The following is a 21389-nucleotide window of genomic DNA, read 5'->3' on the forward strand; positions in this document are numbered from 1 at the left end:
CCTTCTTTTTTCGAGTTCATTGTAGAAATAGTACACAGAATTGACATTTACCTTAGTGCCCATCCTTCCATTACTAGCTACTCCTACTATTAATTGTTACCCATGAATCCATGATGTCTTAACTCTTTTAGTTATTATTGTTCAAATAATATTAGCATTAATTCAAATAAAATTATACGTGGGATATAAATAGCAATATGTCAAAATAACAATAGTTATACCCGAATTTGGAAGGATTGTGTTATCGTAACTATTTTTATGTGAACTAAAATGCTTACATTAAACGATACATAAGTATGACATTCATAAATCATAATGAAATTAAATGCAACTGCCGTGTTTTTACTGTTACTTATTTGTTTGTGATTTAGATATCTAACAATCAGTCAAGATATAAGCTACTGAGACCAATCAAATCGAATGTATAAAAAATAATTCGGGCTCCACGCAATTTATGAAAAAATATAACTTTGACCAAACTTTGACCAAAAATTAAATGCACCAAAATATCAAACCTCTAAAATTAATTGATTGGTTACTTGGATAAGGTGCCCTTATTGGAAAGTAATTTGAAGTCGCAATAAATTCGGATATACGAAGAAAGAATGAGACTGGCAAGCTTACAAATCACACCAGTGAGCAGTGTGAACTGAATTCACCAGAATTCCTCCATTTTTTATACATATTTGAAGGTTTCTAAACTATTTTTGATATACAAAAATGGGATGATCGAGAATGTAGTAGTGATTCCCACTCACATGACTTATTTTATAGTAATTTAATGTCCATTCACGAATCAATACAATTTTTCAACATAATGAATTTTTGTTTTGGAAAAATATAATCTCCTATAGTTAATAATAGTTGTATGGGTGTAATACACATGTATAAAACATTTCCTAGCTTCAAAATAAACACAGAATTGCCACACTGTTCATACTCGCTCTGGTGGTTTAGAAATGAATATATTTATCAAAGATAAAACATGTTGAAATATCATGAAAGAGATACAAATTAAGCATATGCAAGATCAAGATTGCAATTGTTTGCAAAGATATTATTTTGCCTCAATCGGTGATCGATATTCATTAGAGAAAACCCTAATTGATTAGAGCTGCGCAAAAACAAAACTCGTTTTGATTTTGTTTTGAAGAGGAGAGGGTCATAATCAGCCTATCTAGAAGATCTTCTCATAATATAGTTCCTGCTGGTTCTGATACAAACTTAAACCCAATAATGATTTTTCTACCCCATTTTCGGGTTCTGAATCCGTCACTGCTTGTGGTACTAGTAGGGTGCCGAGGACACTAGCCAGTGTGTATGAACCACATTGAGCAGCCTATCCTAGGATTTTGCCAAGGCTTGGACCTCCCTAATTAACTATTACTTGCTTCTGAGCTATAACAGTGCACCATCTACTTGAAAATTAGTACTACTATTTACATTCCTACTATTCTCAAGAAGTGAGATTTGTGTAAAGGAGTACACTTTAACAAAAGATCGAGTGAACTTTTACTATAACCAATTTATCACTATTTTGTTTCAAAAGATAGGGTTCATCCTTAATAACTCAAATGAGCATTGATTTGTCCACTGACTGTGGAGTACTTGAATTTTGAATGATATGGGTCGAGAGTGTTCATTGAGTCCGAGAAATCGCATAGCTCAATAAATACAAAGAAATATAGGGTATGTTGATCGATTAAAGATACATTACAAAAAAAAGAACGACTTAAGGGCACTTTTTATTCAATTAACAATGCTAATTTGTGTTTCTATGGACACACTTTTGCTTAAGAAGTTGTAGTAAAATTTAGGGACATAAACGAAAGTGTCTTAGAAAAGCAAAAGATTAAGATGACATTAACAAATTTGTCCTCAAATTCGATACTTATAATACTCTCTGATCATCAGTACTAGTAAATGATGAGTTAAAAGTACAAAATTAGTATCTAGTGAATGCATATTTGTTGTAGCTTATGAAAGTAAATAGCATCAGAGGTCTCTAAACAAAGATTTAATTTTGTAAATAGCTTATGAAAGTAATAACCTCAAGGTACTTATTCTTGGACTTCAAATTAAGTAGAAGAGATAAAAGAGAGTAAAATATGGACTTCAAATTAAGTAGAAGAGATAAAAGAGAGAAAAATATGAGAACGAATAAAGTAAGAATGATTAGATGTTTTATTTTTTAGTACTAAAAAGGAAATGATTCAACTTAGTCAGGATATCCCAGAAAAGAAACTCAACATATTTGGGAAAAGGGAGCACGTTTTTCAATTTTGGTCCATCAAACAAATTTAGTTCCTATCTATTTATAGTAGGTTTATCTTTCTAATGAGATTGTTAAATTTTCATTAACAATATTTGAACCATTTTCTTTTCACTCTCATATTTTCATAGTTTTGTATTACAATTTATGTAACTGCTTAATATTCCCTCCGTCCGCCATTAGGAGTTCCGGTTACTATTGCGTACTCGTTTATAAAAATGACCATAAATAGTTAAAGCGGATAAATAGTAAAGTAAGAGACAAAATAATGTTGAGAAGACTTTACTATTTCTCCACTTTAACTACATATTTATTATCATTTTTATAAAATCAGTGCGCAAAAGTGATCGTGACTCCTAATGGCGGACGGAGGGAGTATCTATTTATATGTAATTACATGGAGTACATGTTATGCAATTATGTGACAAATTAATGTTTTACATATTTGGTTCAGATCAATAAAATACAAGGAATATATGAAGTTGTACCTCGAGTAGTACAAGGAACATTGGTATAGAGGAGATACATGAGATATTTGGAGTTCAAGACGAAATGATTACCTAGAGTTGTGGGTTGATTACTCGTACTAACAATTGGAGTACAAATTTTATAGTAGTAATTGCTTTACTAATATTTATTGACAGATTTTCTCTTAATTAAGGCTGAAACTGTATATTTGAGAAGAAATATGTTAAAAAGTGAAAACAATACTTCAAACGAAATAAAGTATTATCCAAATATTTCCGGTAGTATTATTTATTTTCATGAGATACGTACTGTAAATATGCAATTTAGATTTTTCAGATACTAATTTTACAGTTCACTTATAAAATAATTATCGGGTGAAAATATCGATGGATTAGGTATAAAGGGGATCCAATGCAAGGGTTTGCCGACTCATCAATATCAAAAGTTGCAATTTGTTTGGTATTACAATTGTGAGGCTCCAAATTTACAACCACAACTATAGTCGGTTTTATATCCATTAATTTCTTGACAATTATTGAAAAGTGACTCTTTACAAAAATATATGCTATTAATATAAAGGTTTAATGTAGTCCTTTTCTAACTCCAATAATATTAGAATTGTTGAATCATCCAGTTCGAAAATATATATACCGTTCCGTTCATGTTTCCAACATACTGTATAAATTAATTAGCAATTCAAATTTCTACTTGCTTCACTTCTATTTCCACACATAAATACATCGTGAACATTAAAAACACTTATTGTAAAAGTAGTTTTAAAACCATTCAAATTTCAAAAATGGACTAAACATTTTGAGCCATTTCAACAAGGATTAGACGATCAATTTCGTGAAGTATATGCCATTATAAAATAAAGAAGAAACAACTTATAGAGTGAAAGTGAAATTAAATGTTTCGTTCCAACCATTGTTTCCTCTGGCGTCGAAATTATAACACGTAGTAATTTACAATGTTCGCAGACAAATAGAAAGGAGGCCAAAACCAACAATTAATTTGCTTCGGAAATATCTTTAAAATAGGAAAATAAGTAAGGGTCAATTTAGGGGTTGCCGTCTAATTAATAGCAAAAGTTGCAAGTTGATTATTTTGTATTTGTAAGTTGTAACATATATGAGGCTAAAATTAAATTGGAATAAAGATGTATAACCTAAATACAACTACTCTTGAAAAGTGACATTTTTCAAATACATGATCCGAAATTAAATCCCTCCTATTTAGCTTATACATAAACGTACAACTACTCTAGGCATGATGAAAGTGCCAACAATTCGTGTGGAGACAAAAAAATGCGTCGTTATTACTTTCTATGGTTGCTAACATTCCATGTTAATGTAATTAAATATATTTAATTAATGTATATAGATAGATTGATGTGACGTAATAAATATCTAAGTAATAATGACAACTTAACAAGGGAATTGGTCGGTCTAGTTATGACGCAGAGTCGGTTAAGTCTGGTTAAGGTCGGCTTGTCTGAAGATGTCTTGCATTCATTACACTCATTCATCCTTGTGTAGTTTTCTCAATTCTTCCGCAACAAACTTCGTTCATATTCTACTATCCTCGTCTCATAAAAATTAATAACAAGTTTTATAACAGCACAAATTTTGATACAATTAATAAATAAAATTAATAATATAAAGAAATAATAGTACTCTCTTTATGTCAACTAAGTCCAGTTATATTCTTTTTGAGATGTCACAATTAAGTTAAGTCATTTTATTTTTTTTAAAAAAATAAAACATCCAATTACTCTTACTTTATTACATGATCACCTATTTTACCCCATCTTTATCTTTTCAACTTTATTCCTCTTTTCTACTTTTCAGCACAATTTCTTAATTTTCATGTCTAAAAGTTTTGCCTCAACTTAATTACGACGGAGGGAGTACTATTGAATTTAGGGGTGAGCAAAATAACCGAAAACCGAATATCCGAACCGAACCAAACCGAAATTTTGAAATTCGGTTCGGTTTTTTCGGTTTTTCGGTTCGGTTCGGTTTTAAAAATACAAAAATTTCGGTTTTTCGGTTCGGTTCGGTTTGGGCGAAAAAAAAACCGAAAAACCGAATTATATTTTAAATATATTATTATATATTTTTATCTTATTAATTTAGTATATTATATCATATATATAATATATATTCTTCTAATATATTTTTATATAATAAATATTATATATATTATATTAATTTTATATTATATATATTTATATTCTATTAGTATATATAAAATAAAATAAATTAGATATATTAAAATATACTATTTTTTTCGGTTTTTCGGTTTTTTCGGTTTGGTTCGGTTTTTTAAGTTCGGTTTTCGGTTTTTCAGTTTTCGGTTTTTCGGTTCGGTTCGGTTTGGACAAAAAACGGAACCGAAACCCGAATGCACACCCCTAATTGAATTATAGGTTCCATATTATTAGTGGTATTTATCTAAGTGGTACTGTTAGTCGACAGTGAGATTCATAAATTATTAATTACAATTATATAAGTTATCAATAAAATAATACTCATGTAGGAGTAATATGTTATTCACAAAATTCCTAAATTAGAATTGCATAATTTTAAGGGACATAACAAAATAAAAATACTTTTACTTTTTATAGAAATATATTTTAGAATTGAAAATGACTTTATAATTACATTAACATTTCTAGTGAAATCCTTAACTGAATCAGTTGAAAGTAGCGTCGTGTGTTTTTGTGTTTCGAGTTGAAAATTCATATATTTACTATGATTCTCGAATGTCTTGCATAAAATTCAACCACAATAATGTTGAAAATATGGTGACAAAATCTTGATGTCACACCCAAAATAGAGGGAACTCGAAAATAGCTTTAGTGAATAAGGAAACGAATTTATACCTATCTCAAAATCACTGGCATATTCTACTTAGTGTGCACATAAACGGATAGTCAAAAATATTTGATTTACTTTAATTAATTAATTAATTTTGATTTTTGAACTTGACCGAGAGTCCGAGACATTAATCCATTTATTTACTCATTCTGTAGGAAATATTCGAGACGCCTTTGATAATCGCAGGTGAAAGTAGGACACCAACTGCAGGGTCGTTTGATGAAAAAACAACATGCATATACATATGATGAGTGTGCCAATTTTATTTAAGTATTATTTTCTCTTTCTTTTATTTTACCGCGACCTCTTATTACTGGATAAAAAAAATGGGCGTGGTACGTACACATATAAGAAGATAAAAACACAGCAAAAAAGCAAAAATAAAAAGACTCCCTATGTTTCTTAGAAATATGGACTTTGTAGAAGGAAAAAAAAGAAATGATTGGAGAATTGTTAGTGGAGAGAAGTAGTAAAACCCACGCCTCATAAAAGAAAAAAATTATTAAAAAAAATGTAGAAGATTATTTTTGTGGGACGGACTAAAATAGAAAAAAAATATGATGAAAGCTCTAGCAAGTTTTGTTGATGAGTGAATTGGTCTCGAGATCAAATATTTATGGTCTCTGGTTTGTTAGTTCAATTTTTGTGTTTCAATATATTTTTTGTTTGGTGAAACGATTTAGTTAATTTCTTTTATGTTTTGTGTGTGTCTTATGTACTTTTGTTCTATTGTTAGTTTGTTACATTTCCTGTATTTCGTGAAATAGTTTTTTTATTATTGACAAAATTATATTCAATAAATGTTTAGTATGTGTAATATAAACTTAGGTATATGGTAAATAAGGTATTATATAGGATTATCATCTAAGTAACAATTGTAAAAAATTAATACAATATTTGTCTTTTAAAATAGAAATATTTGAAACGACGTGAGTTTTAATGCACAATTAGTAAGTAAAAAAGAAATAGAAAAAAAATGATTAAAATATTATTAGTGCAGAAATAGTCACACCTTATTAGAGTGATCGGAGTTTTTAAAATAAAATTTTAATATTTTTAAGAGACAGACCAAAATAAAAATAATTTTTTTTAAGGGTGGAGGTAGTGGTCCAAAAATCTCAAGCAAAAGGTAAAAAAATGCTAGCACATCAAACGTAAAGCAAACTAGAAAAATCGCAGAAAAAAAAAATAATCAAGAGAAAACACACAGCTAACAATACGAACATCAACCAAGAGCCACCCAAGACTAAGGCAGATGACATCAAGCAAGAATGAAGAGAAGAAGCAAACATTCCCTCAATAATGTGGTCATCTTCTGCGTGAGTTCGTTGCCCTCGCCGCCCACATTCTGATAGCATTGAAATATTTCATTATATGTCCCGGTCCCGGTGAGAATGGAAACTTTAGGCACCATCCTCTTATCCAAATTCCAAGGCACCAAAAAATTATTTTTTTCTGAAAATTCCAATTGGGCTTGAAATCTTGAACAATGATCTTATTGCAGATATCTCATATTGACCATAAAATAACGTAGAATAAAGAAATTCAAATTTGCTAGTCAATCTTGCTAATTAGGGGAGTACCTGCTAGGATATGAGGCAAGCTCTTGACAGATTGAAATATTCGATCGATTACAACAAAAATACCGAAAAATGCTTGAAATTTTGCTACTGAATATTTTGTTTATTTCACTCTAGAAAGTATTATCTATGATTAAAAATGTATTCCCTCCGTCTTTAATAATTTGTTACCATTTCTTTCAATATGAGTTTTAAAAAATGTAATAGAAAATGGATGTATGCGAGTCATACTTTTATATATTAGTTTTATAATAAAATGTGAGTGAGAATGAATTAGTGGAATGTGGGGTCCACTACCACAAATTGGAAGAGTGAAAGGTGACAAATTTTTAGGGACGAACCAACGTAAAAATAAGTGAGAAATTTTTAGGGACAAAATGAGTATTTATTTTTTCATCATTTGCATTGACTTTTATTATGAAGTTCTCATATTAAAACTTCCTTGATATCTATCAAAATAATATTATAAGAGTTCGAATCATTAGTAGCAATTATAGATAGAAAAAAAAATATTACTACTACTAAGTAGAAGTAGTTTATTTAGTTACGATCAGTGGCGATATTCATATCGACATTACTGTTAACAACAATCCCTGTACAAATCTCTTGTTTTTTTCATCCATTATCTAATTCGTTTTTATCATCATTTATTTTAGATGACGCCATTCGCCAACATCGAAAATTATTATAAATTTAGGTCCCAATATCAAAATCGGAATTTTGCCATTGACTATATGAAGCATTCCATAAATGAGGCGGCGAATAAGGTGACAAAAAATCGCACATCATTTTACAAACGCTGTATGCCGGTCCATACTGCTCGGTGAATAAAAGTTGTAAATAAAGTAGTAGTATAGTCCAATTGTCATATCATATGGTAATAAAAAGGTGTTTAAATTTTAGTGCAAATTAAATTAAAATCATTTCCATATGCAATAAAAATAAAAGTGGAAGATGCTGTTGTTTTTTGTCATCATATATATATAGAGAGGGAGAGAGAGATAGTACTCACGGGGTTCTCTTGACCAGGCAGTTCCCCCCCACCCCCACCCCATCCTACCCCAACCCCACCCCCACTCATACAGTAGACCCCAAAGTCTACCCCCCAATATATGTATATATTTATATGCATGCTTTTGGGCTAGAGAAATTCGTTTACCTTTTTCCACCACCCCCAACCCTATTCTTAGCCAGTAAATGCACAATCTATACCTATATGTATGCTCATTAATCCCACATTATTTATCTCAATTAGCTCTGTAATTATTCAAAATTACAGTAATCCCAATAATTTCTCTCCAAAACTATCACATAATTTATCGTTAGCTAATTCCACAACCATACAACCCCCTTCCCCGGAGTAAGAGTAATTAACACTGAAGCCATATATGGATTAATCCGATATATTAATACATATATAAATACATCATCTGTTAGAATTAATTTTGAAAATAATTGTAACGTGATTAACATTTTCACTCACATATAATTATAGCCGACGAAGCTGAAAAAATCACGATCTCAGAATGATTTAGAATTTGCGCATGACTTGTAAAACGGGCTAATGAATCAAACTCAGAACTACATTGGAGGAGTGCTTATGCATGATGGATTTTGGCCATCGGAGATCGGTTAAAGGGTAAAATTGGCATTTTACTATTTTTCAAAATTTATTTTAATTTTCATAATTTCCTTTTCAATTGTTGGGGTTTCTAGATCTCATATTAGGAGTACAAAAAACTATTTTGCAATCAGTTTATGATTTTTATACGTAATAAATTTTGTTCTCAAGAGACTAGGGTTTCTTAAAATATTATCGGTTCGGTGATTTTTGTAAGGCGTTTTGCATAACTAACAAAATACATAGATATAGCATCCTATACAACACAATTACGCATAAACTCTTAAGTACCTAGCTAGTGTATAATTAGACTCTACAGTTGATTGCACATAATTGAAAATTAAATTATTAGCAAAAACATACTTAGTATCTTCAAAAAAGTTGAGAAGGGTATTTCTAGTGTATGTGGATAAGGAGAAGATGTACATTTCCCACCCTCATTTACTTAAAAATTTCTGAAGAAGTAAACAAATCAAACCTTAATAATTAGGTTGTGAAGAGCATCATTCCTAGGTTTGTTGAGTAGCCAATCCCCTTGTGAGATATTCTTCTCTGGGAATATAATAATCTTTTGCTTGTAGCATGCATTTCTATTTTATCTTACTCCTTATCACACAAAAATCCTTAATGTATATGTATATAATCAATTGAAATACTATTCTATCGACTATCATGGAAAAGATAAGCTAGTAATTATGACATTAATTATAGGTATATCAAAATAATTATAACAAATTGACTAGTAAAATTTCTAATTAATTAGAATTGGTTTCTATCATGACTTAATTATACATTTTGAATTCATTTCATGTAAGTAGCGCGAATTCATTAATATTGTAGAAGTTGCAAAAATATTCATGCCTCGTAGCAACTTTAAGAGCTACAGTGGACAAAATAAATGTAACATTTAAATTTATTTAAATGGTTTGAAATTAATGGCACGAATGCGTGATGTCATTTATTCTAGGGAATTAAAAATAATAAAACCTGTAGTGAAAAGAATAATCGGAAAGGGGTGCAGTACTAGCTAGTTGTAGTTGCAGCTAGCATGGATCACTTATTATTTCACCAAAGAGCTAAAATATTGAAATATAATGCATGATTTTGGAAAAGTAACAAAATTAATTGTGGAATAAAGGGAGGTCCAAACTCACCGCACTTGGCCTCCCTGTCCTTATTTGTGATGTCCCTTTCTCATCTTAATTTCATCATCTCTCCCAAGTAGGCCCTCAATAGTTATGTAGATCTTTCTATTAATTCATTCCTCTCTCCCCATTTTCTTCTTCACCATTTCCATTTCCTTAGAGAGAGAGAAAGAGAAAAGAAAGATATTATACCTATTCTTGAAATCCTACAATTTTTCACTCTCTTAATCCTTTCAAAGACCTACACCTTAAATAAGACAACTTTGCACAATCCAAATTGTGTGTGTAAAGATTGTATTATACACTCAAAAACAAGAAAAACATCATAATCATTGAGCAAAGATGCATAGGGTTTGGGCATAGTTTTATGGCCATTGGCGCAGTCATGAACAATCAAGAAGACAATAGAAGCAAGCAAGATGAGCACGAAAACGACGTCGTGATGCCGGGCTTCCGCTTCCACCCGACCGAGGAAGAGCTCGTGGAGTTCTACCTCCGCCGTAAGGTGGAGGGCAAGCGCTTCAACGTCGAACTCATCACTTTTCTTGACCTCTACCGCTACGACCCTTGGGAACTTCCCGGTATGTATATACACATTTTTTCCTAAATTTCATTTCTTTTAGGTACAGTAATTCAAGATTTGGCTATGGCCATTTATTTAATTTGACTTTGAAATAACTATTAAATTGTGTGGAATGACAGCGCTGGCGGCTATAGGGGAGAAAGAGTGGTACTTCTATGTGCCGAGGGATAGGAAGTATAGGAACGGAGACCGGCCCAATCGCGTGACGACATCTGGCTACTGGAAGGCCACCGGCGCAGATCGCATGATCCGAAGCGAGAATCTCCGATCCATCGGCCTCAAGAAAACCCTCGTTTTCTACTCCGGGAAAGCCCCAAAAGGCATCCGTACAAGCTGGATCATGAACGAATACCGCCTTCCCCATCACGACACCGAGCGTCTACAGAAGGTTTGAATTTTCAATTCTATTTTATGCAATTCATCTCTCCAAAACTGACACATCTCAATTAATATGCTCACAAGATCTTCATGACGCGGTTTTTTCAATTTCATTAATTAATTTCAAATATTTGCAGGCGGAGATTTCGCTTTGCCGCGTGTACAAAAGGGCGGGAGTGGAAGACCACCCATCCCTGCCGCGATGCCTCCCTACGAAGGCGGCGGCGTCGTCTTCGTCGTCGAGAGGATCGCGGAAGCAGCAGCCGGAGACGTCGAGGTACATCTTCCAAGCGAACGCGGATGGAAAATTGGGGGAAACGAGCCCTACGAGCAGCACGGACATCGGCACCTCGCTCGCGCTCTCGCACTACACAATCAATCATCCGTTGCCTCCGATCGCCGTCGACGGCCGATCGAAGCAGCCTTGCCCGACGGAGATCTTCGCCGCGGCGTCCAACTCCAACTCGATCGACGATCTCCACAAACTCGTTCATAATTACTCATCGTCGATCGGCCACTACAATCCGGCTAGTGCGCCGAATCTGGTCGCGGATTTCACGGCTCTGCAGCCGCAGGCGGCGGCGCATGGCGTGGTTCCGGCGGCGGCGGCGTATTCGGATCGGTTGTGGGAGTGGGGTGCGATATCGGAATCAGAATCGGAGGCGGGGAAGGACTTGAGCAATCTGTTCAAGTAACTTTAACTGTTATGATTAGTATGCACATATAAATATGACTGCTGATGCTGATTTTATGTGGATTGAGTTCTTCGTTTCCATGAAACCTACTTACTTATTTGCAGTGGTAATATATATATTTATGATTTCGTTTTTGTTCTAAGTTAGGGTTTTCAGCTTTTGTATTTAGTTATTGGAAATCCAATTATATATATAGGCTTTCCACTACTGGTTAATATATCTTCTCCCATTATAAACACATAATGTGTATTGTCTAAAGAATTTTCTATGTGGATTTAGGTTTCTTAATTCCTATAACCACACTGTGTTTTGTCTCATTTTTCAAATTTTGAATTAAAGTTATAAGTAGTACATTAATTACCATTTTCTAGTTTCAATAAAACTGAAAAATTACTGTACAAACCTGGATTTTATCATTGTGCTTACCCATAATATAGCTATTGTTTTAAAAAGTAAAGTCAAATCTTCAAAATAGGGTGAAATCATGATTTATGAACTATATGTCTAACGAGCTTATATGGTATGTAATTTAGATTTGGAATCATCCGGCATGACTCCAAGTTTTAACACCAAGTGTTATTCTTGTGGCTAATAATTTATGGTGATTGTTAATTAAAAATCTTATATACTTTTGTGACGACATAAAATGGTTTACCAACTGAGTTGCAATTCATTGTCACGGTTGTGTGTATATGTTCAAATAAAGGGTAAATAAACACTACTATAAGTAATTGAATAATGAAACATATAGAGATAGGTAAAAATGTTGAGAATGAAAATGTGTCTGGTGCGCAGCTGTTAGGCACGAGAGGGGAGAATAATAATGTGATGATTGATTAGTTACAGCCAAATCATGACTTGCAGACGACTGATCAGAGACAATATTTACAAGTGTTGTTGGACCCCATTTTCTTCACAAGACAAAGTTTGCTTGTCGGAATTCCCCGCTGTTTCATAGCCCCGCATTTTTGAGATCCAAATATATCAGGTATAAATAATTATTTTTGCGATGAAACTTCATTAATTTTGAGACTGTATTTAATCCCCATAAAATCTGACTTAACTATACCCATTATCTCCTCCAGTAAAAACAAGCCTATGCCAAATTTTTCCTCACCAATTATACACAACTAATTCTTCATATTTTTGTAATCAAATAGTAGTATGCATTAATAAATGAGTAACAGTGTGCATGCAAAACCACACAACTCTGTATAATATTTTTGGACTATTGGTTTATAAAGAACCATAGCCCATAGGTGTAATAAATGTATCCTTAAATGGAAAATAATGATGGATAGCTAGTAAAATTCGACTAAATTTCGTTATATTAAACTTCATAAACGTGATTTTGATATAGTGTAGCTCGTTAATTCTCGCCAAACATCAATAACAACTATCAGATTAGGGTTGGGCTCCATGCACACGATTTATTGTGTTACAGTTTTACTGCTATAATAATCTTTTTCATAAAAATATATTTCATTATAATATTATGAATCATAGTCCTAAAGCTAAATTTATTTATACCTTAACTTTAAATTTAGGGCAAACCGCGAAAAAAAATTCACAAAATTTGGTCAAATTATGGTCTAGACGTAACTTTCAAAATTGCCAATGATTATTGTCTCATGGAATTAAATTTGGGGAGAATTGAGTATGACATGGACACCGTAATTGAGCATGACATGAACATAATACATCAATATTATTCCAAAAGCTCAAAAGGCATGCTCAATTCCAGCTTCCACGCCATGCTCATTTCTCCCCAAATTCAGTTCTATGGGACAATTCAGAAAATTGTCAAAGTTATGATTTAATTGACCATTTTTTAAAGTCATGGGATAAACCAGAATTTGACCAAATGGTTTTTGAGCTTCAAATTCAGTTCTATTTCCTTTAAATTTATTGACCCTAATACCACATTTTATTAATTAATTAAAGTGAAATTAAATGACAGAAAATTGTTATATATCCTACTTGTTTCTTAACATTGTTCATAACTACGCATAACTAGAGCATACATTATTAAAATAATAAAATGGCCTGAAAAATAAAGAGAGCAAAATGAGAGTGAGATGCGAAGATGCGCACAATAACAAGTTTGGTTTGCAGGATCTCAAGCAATCTGATTATATCACTATTATAAATTTGCACTTTTTTCATCTATAAATAACTATCTCACTTTGATTAGACATGGATTAGGTAAAAGAAAAAGTGAATGAAAAAGAATAGTGAAAATAATTGTGAAACCTATTTTTTACTATATTAATTTAATATATTATACTAATAAAATGTGGATTTAAATGTCTTAGTATAAAGTCCATTTATCAAAAATAGTCCAGATGAAACAGAACATTTAATTGTGGGTGTCCTAAAATGCAATATAAAATATTTAATGATGGACGAAGGATTTGATTAATACCTATATCTACCAATGTATTGTATAAAACTCATTCATAACCTTCCTAACTAATCCTTTTAAATCTAAATATATTGAGTTGTAATATTTACATTTCATTTCGTCGATATCCTTTATTCAGTAATTTACGTAAATATTTTTTCCATAATAACATTATTTTATATAGTAGTATTTATTTGGTTGCAATTAAATTTATTTGAATCTTGTAGAATTGTCCAGCATGATATATTATAAATATATTAATTGTAAACAGTGTATATAAGCATATCAGCTTCATTAATTCCTTCAAATGTTACCATGGAAAACGAGAATTTGTTTAGCATCCCGTACTAAATTCAGTTGATCGGTGATGTTTAAAGCTGTTATGTTTAAACTCCACTAGCTAATTATTGTGCATCATTATTCGGTTCGAAATAGTTAACCATGTTTGAAGTGTGCCTTCAATTATGAAATTATACTAATGTTTGAATGATCATAATTTAGTCATGACATACAAAACTGTGTGGTTTTCAAAACTGTATACAAAACATTATGCTAATGTTTGAATGATCATAATTTAGTCATGAAATTATAATTATACTATCATAATTTTGAAGTGTACCTTTAGTTATGAAATTATACTAATGTTTAAACTCCACTAGCTAATTATAGTGCACCATTATTCGGTTCGAGCTAGTTAACCATGCGTTGTGTTGTTTTTCCGGCAGGTCGTGTGTTCTTTTTGGGTTCACCCTCGCCACGTCTAGGAACGGTCCGCTGCATAATACGCAGAGGAATCCCCCCCAGATCAAAGTCTTCCTTGAGTGACTTCGTTAAGAACCTGAGGTCTGTGTCCGATAGCTGAACCTTCCCGCTCACAAACGCAACAAACGTAGGTGGCCGGGCCTTCACCTGGGTGAAGTATTTGATCTTGGGTTGGGCGGACTGATCTTTCCAAGAATGTCTGCTCATAACCTGTATAAATACGACAGCCATCAACGACTAGTTTACACAAGGAGTGTTGGGGGGATCGGACAATTTCAGCAAACCTTGCGTAGCCAGCGGTTTAAACGAGATGTTGGCAGTCTACAGCACCATTTTTCATAAGTATCAACAACCTGGCGCATCACAGCCATCCTTCCTTTGCCCTCAAGTGCAGAAACAAATACCACAGGTAATCCTGTCACCTGGTGACAAACTTTCATCAAATGCAAGATAAAATGAGACATTGTATTAATAGGCGCACTTTGGAGACAGGCATAAATATTTCAGCATGACCACTTACAAACAGAACTCCTCCCGATCGTATATGGAAAAAATAGCAATACAACAAGATTTTGGTAAATTTTACATCAAATATCAAGTTGGAAACAGCCATACAGAATATATCATTGATGAAATAGTACTAGATTCTCATTACTGACCTGAGGAATTACACTCTGAATTTCTTCAGGTACGATATTGACAACCCTTTCATGTTGTTTACCCGACAAAAGATCCATCTTGTTCACCACAATAACCAAACTTCGACCTTCTTCTACTGCTCGCCTTGCTATAACTACTTCAGCATGTTTCATACTCCTTTTAGCTTTTGCAATCTATATAAAGGAATTAAATACAGCATGTTATATTGAGAACAGGATAGATACTAGAACATTCCAAATGTAACCAAGAGTAGGTCTATTTATATCAATCCTCACAGGTATCCCACCCAAAATATGAAACGGAACCACAGATAATGAAACAAACGGTGAATGTATTACATAGCTCATCAATAAAGGGCACGCCATTGTACTGCACATTTATTGGCAAAGGGTAAAAGGAGTAAATATCTTTATTGGGATGTTCTAAACCCAGCATATTGGCAAAGAAACACAAGCTTAATATTATGCAAAAGTATAAATATCTAAAAAATGAAAATGGCAGTAGTATCTATGGATTAGGATTAAGTGTAGAAGAATGAGAGGTTGATGTAAGGGTTTCAGGGAATAAGCAATTAAACACTTAAGATTCAAAACCAAAATAGATAATGGAGCATATGCATCATCTTATTCCCAAAAAAGCATAAGCTTCTTCGAGAAATGAACACAGTAGTGGCACACCTGCATGAAATCTTCAGTTATCCTCAGTGCAGTAAAGAAGATTGATAAGCATCCACAGGCATGTTCAGTTGGAATCGTTGGGAAAAAAAGGTTCAATTATAATTACCAATAATGATGTCATGCTGGAAACGTAACCAAGCTTGTGACTATTAGTAAAATACTAGTAAAACTAAAAGCAAGTACAAAAATATATAGAATTATAGAGAAATAAGAAGAGCACTTCAGAGACCAATTAATGCAAATGTCATTTACGGAAAACAAAGCAGACCTCATCTGCATCCAGAACTAGTGCAACCACATGGGCCCTCATTAGGTTTTTCCTTGATTGCACAATGCTCAAGGATGATGGGCCTTTGTCCTGTTTTGTTCTCTCCAACCAACCTGCGGTATCAACCTGGAAAAAAATAAAATATCAAAATGTGAACAATGTTAGGTGTAGTTTTGTTATGCAGTCCAAGATATTATTCTTGGGAAAATTTATATTGGTGAACGGACTATCCATGGGGAATGAATTTGTTGAAATCTTTAGACTAAGATCAATAAGCAATATTCTATCGCTTGACAACATAGTGAAGCTACTGCATTACTCTACACCAAAACTCAATGTCTTTGAAGTACAAGGTAGCATCAATTTTAGAAACTCATAGCCTAATTCATATGAGTCAGAAACACTGCTATAAAACTATTTAACTCAGTGCATTAAAACAGAAAGTCACACTTGTTCACTGATCATCTTATGCAATCGATTCAACACAAACATCTCCAGCACACTAAGATAATCTCTTACTTACAAGATAAACGTCTCTCCCCTCGTACTGAAATTCAACTCGGATTGAATCTCGAGTTAAACCAGCTTCTGGTCCTACTAAAACTCGGTCCTCTTGTATGAGAGCATTCAGCAAAGTAGACTTCCCTACGTTTGGTCTTCCAACAATTGCCAACTGCAATGGAAGCTTAGAGTCAATATTCTCATCCAAGTAGGAGCTATCATCGCAAGTATCTTCTTCTAGAACTGGAAACAGAAAGCATATTCCATTAGGAACTTCGAAAATTATCAGTGCAGACCCAAGGTTTTAAAATGCGTTAGCCTCAAGGCGGTCTGAGGCATAAATCATGTGAAAATCATAACAAATATAATACAAAAATAATATGATGAAAACATAGCAAATAATCATTTCTTCACACATGGCATCGTTCTTCGCTCGAATGCTTCTGCTGAAACAATGTTTCTTCATGTTTTCTTGAATATTACTACTTCGAGTTATCGTGCTTCCAAGTGATACTTTGATTTTATTCAAGTTATTTCTTTATTGAGACATGTCCGAGTTCACAAATTGTTGTTTTCCCCTTCTTCCTCATTTCTTTAATCATCCCCTGGTCATGGTCAACCGAGCTTGCTATCCCTAGCAAGTGCAGTCGTGACAAGAATAGAAGTCTAATGATCAAATAGCTTTAACAGATGCCCAAGAAGTCCAAACATAACCTTTTGCCTTTTAATTTCATAGATAGGGTTGTGTAGAAACAGGCCACTTCAAATTAAAGCTTAAAAAATTTAAGCCCATCAATTTCAAAGCATTAAAAGCCCAATAATTTTTTGGACTTGGAAGCTCTAAATGCAATGTGTGCACCTCAGACGCATTTCTAGGCAATTCATGTAGAGATGATGGTCAAGAATGCATCTTAAAACCATGTGCAAACCAAGTGATTATTGACAACCATCGGTTAATAAATCAACTTAACAAATTAATTTACGAGAAATCATATGCATCTAACCAGGAATTTCGATGAAAACCACTACAACTTTAGACCAACATTGATAAAGCCAACCAAGCTGGAAAATGGAACCAAAAAGGGGAAAGGAAAGATGATTTCTCATTCAGAACCTTGAGAATTTACCGTCAATATTCTGTAGCACAAAATCCTCAAGCAGTGGCCTCAAAGCTTCAGAAAGCTCTGCCAACCCAAATCCAGTCTCCGCAGATAAAGCAATAGGATCACCAAATCCTAATGTATAAGCTTCACCAGCAGCAGCACCAAGAGAGCCAGAAACGTTATCAAGCAGCTCAGCTTTATTCATTACCACTATTGTCTTCATACCAGGGGCATGCTTTCTTAACCACTTTCCAACATCCAAATCCAACGGCTGCAATCCATCTCTGGACTTGATACATGCAACCCAAATTAGAATATGATTTGAGCATCAAATGAGAATAACATAGCAATACCCAGTACAGTGGCAATTGCAAATGTAATACATTGCCACAGGTCTCTCACTTTCTCTTTTTGGTTTTTTGATTGCATAATGCATATCATAAAGAAAGGCATATGCCACAAAGTGGAGTCCTAAACATACACACGTCACAAGCATAGAAAACTTCACAGGCATTTGAAGTGAAAACAAGTCTAACCTTGCATCAATCAAGAAAAGTGCCAAATGGGCTTTTGCCAACACATATCTGGTCATAGCAGCAGTTCTACCAAGAACAGAACCTGAAGAAGCCTCTGCCTCCAAGCCAGCTGAATCTAGAACGCGAAAACGTAAATCCCCCAGTTTAGCAATTCCATCTCTTATATCACGTGTAACATGGTCATTAGGGGTGTTGTAAACAAGTGCCTCCCTCCTCCGAATCAAACTACAGTTCCAACAAGCTAACTTAAATATGCAGGCCAATAAATGGAAGAATGAATGATATCATAGCTTCGAAATATAAACTGTATATGAATACCAAATTCCATACATATCAACTCTAAGCCATCAAAGACTGCATGATTAAAACTGACCGGTTAAACAATGCTGACTTCCCAACATTTGGACGTCCTATAATAAGGACAGACGGAAGCTTCTCAATTGGAATTTTTGTGAAGTCAATAGATTCTCGAGTTATAGCTTTAGGTTGTGATCTTGGCTCATCACAATCACTATCATCAGCAGCAACTCGAACCTCTTTCACTTCACTGCTTAAATCACCCGGGCAAGGTAATACAACAGAACCCATCGGCTCAATCCTGGCTTCATTTTCAGGCAAAGAACAAAAATTTGCTGCATTGTGAGTTAAAAAAGAAGAAAGCGCAGAGAGAGACAGCCCATTGACAAATCTGCAAGGTGACACTCCTATGCCGTGTATGACAGAACCCCCTAAGCAATATAATTACGTCAAAACAAAATAAAAATAACCAGTATCAAAGCAAACATAGAGCAACAGCAAAAAAATATAATATCAAAGCAGATAACTGAGCATACTAGTATGGAAAATATATACCACGCTTTATTTTTACTTGAGTGGTAGCATTGAAGAGCTTCCTTTCTCCATTACTCAAGAATGTTGGAATTGGGTTACGCGCAAGATACTGCAAGGTGGTGTTTCTGGAGGATAGACCGTCAAAGGCTCGACGGCTTTTTCGGCCCAAGACGGCATGAAACCATGATCCCCTCATTCCGAGTGGTAAACCACCGTGTATATTAGCAGCAATGCTCTCACTGCACCTAGATAACCTCAGGCATTTTATGATGCTCCATGCTCCACAGCTTTGCCCCTACACGTTGTTGGTGAGTGGTGGTGCATGTGGAAATGGAAATGGAAATGGAAATGGAAATGGAAGCTTTTGCAGTTATTTCAGATTATGGTTTTAATAAAAATATAATAAAATCAAATACATATTATGTTTCATAAAAATTAATGAATCACGAAAAGATTATTAATAACTCCAACAAAGTTAGTAACATGTCCTGTGATTCAAATTCTAGCATCAGTAAACATATGTAAAATGTGGTTCATCGAACACTTTATATATATATACTATAATTCAAGTTCTATAAATATTTAATCACCAATCACCAATCAAGCTTAAACACACATTAATAACTGTGTAAATATAAGAAGGTCAAAATAGACAAAGTTCGAATAGTGTGTGGTTAAGTAGAGACCGCCGGTTCAGCCTGAAATTGGACTGACAATTTTGGTTTTCAAACTGAAAACGAGACACAAGGACTGAATCGGAAACATAATTCTCATTCTACCTATTGGGTTTTGGCTTCGGTTCCAGATATTTGGAACCAAAAATTGACAGTTAACCACCAGTTCCAAAGTGCTGACAGTTAATCGCTAATGCACGAGGTTTTCTGCAGAAATCGGTTTACATCTGCCAATATTTTTTCTTTTTTCACCATAATTTCATCTATTAAGAACTCCCACATTTCTCAAATCACACACTCCAATCATTATTTCACATATCTATAAACTCTCACAACTCCTGAATTAACAAGAACTCTTCTAATTTCTCTCAACTCTAAATTCTACTACATCGCATCATTTCTCAAACTAATTCAAACATATGAGTTCAACTAATCTCAAAGCCATTTCACCAGTTTAGCTTATACCAAGAACACTTCCACAAATTCTCATTCAAGCTTCAATTTTTATTAATCATACGTGCTTAAGTTTTTCTTCTCAACAACAAAGGCCAATTAACAAGCATCTATCATGAAAAAACATGCTTAATTTTTTCTTCTCAGCAACAAAGGCCAATATAAGGGACCCTTTCACTGATCTCCCATTTTCACTACCATTTCAACTCCACAACGTTAAAGGTTAAAGAACAAAAAAAATGTGTACCAATTTCACAAATTTCTGAGCATAGCCTTTGAAGCACCAAGCTTGAAATTCCACACTATGGTGGATTGGGAGAGGAAGAAGGAGGGCAGCGTAGACGTCCGAACGGCGGCGTGAACGGACGGAGAAGAAAAAAAGAGTGCTGAGAGAGAAGAATAAAATGATTTGTACCGTACTATTATTATGGCTTAAATGGGCCTCCTTATAAAAGCCCAGCCATATGAAATGTGAATGGCCCACAATCTCTACTATCATTTCAACAATACATTGCTGAGTTTATTTCCTTTAAATTATGAAATATTTTTTTGAATTAAAAAAAAATAATATTATTGTATAGATCTAAAATAGTAAATGTAGTAGTAATGATAAGATATACTACAACAAATAACCTCATACACATAATAAGATTTTTAAATAGTTTCAGTGATATTTAATACTCCTACTAATAAACATATATATACTACATTTGATAAATATAATTAATTTATTAAATAAGGTTGTGATATACTCGCACAGTGTGATTTGTGCAAAAAAATTATGAATAATTTGGAGTACAAAATTATGAATTTAGTATAATTTGTGTAAAATATCCGTCCACAAAAATTTGTCCCAGTTTTTGTCATTTCCGTCCGTCCTCCAAAATTTGTCCGAT

At 33.5% G+C, this 21389-nt stretch overlaps 2 protein-coding genes across 5 annotated transcripts; one reads left to right on the forward strand and one right to left on the reverse strand.

Annotated features, from left to right (window-relative positions):
• The first annotated feature begins 10101 nt into the window (after positions 1-10101).
• Positions 10102-11749, forward strand: LOV1 (NAC domain containing protein 35). Its single transcript, XM_048091035.2, has 3 exons — positions 10102-10549; positions 10671-10939; positions 11067-11749. Exons 1-3 carry the CDS (start codon positions 10336-10338, stop codon positions 11622-11624), a joined length of 1041 nt encoding a protein of 346 aa, XP_047946992.2. The 5' UTR covers positions 10102-10335; the 3' UTR covers positions 11625-11749.
• A 2852-nt stretch (positions 11750-14601) lies between these two features.
• On the reverse strand, positions 14602-20896 carry LOC125196595 (GTP-binding protein). 4 transcript variants are annotated; one of them, XM_048095180.2, is made up of 10 exons: positions 20741-20896; positions 19388-19653; positions 18909-19263; positions 18536-18760; positions 18024-18283; positions 16919-17139; positions 16396-16521; positions 15450-15623; positions 15075-15212; positions 14602-15000 (listed from the first exon to the last, which is right to left on the reverse strand). In XM_048095180.2, exons 2-10 carry the CDS (start codon positions 19560-19562, stop codon positions 14719-14721), a joined length of 1956 nt encoding a protein of 651 aa, XP_047951137.1. In that variant the 5' UTR covers positions 19563-19653; positions 20741-20896; the 3' UTR covers positions 14602-14718. The 4 variants fall into 4 exon arrangements, with proteins under 4 accessions (XP_047951137.1, XP_047951138.1, XP_047951136.1 ...); XM_048095181.2 differs by having other exon boundaries at positions 18909-19137; positions 19388-19661; XM_048095179.2 differs by having other exon boundaries at positions 19388-19661.
• Positions 20897-21389: the final 493 nt, after the last annotated feature.

Source organism: Salvia hispanica, chromosome 4, assembly GCF_029641045.1.
Source record: "Salvia hispanica isolate PSC_SH4W2 chromosome 4, Shi_PSC_v1, whole genome shotgun sequence".
Lineage (NCBI taxonomy): Eukaryota > Viridiplantae > Streptophyta > Magnoliopsida > Lamiales > Lamiaceae > Salvia > Salvia hispanica.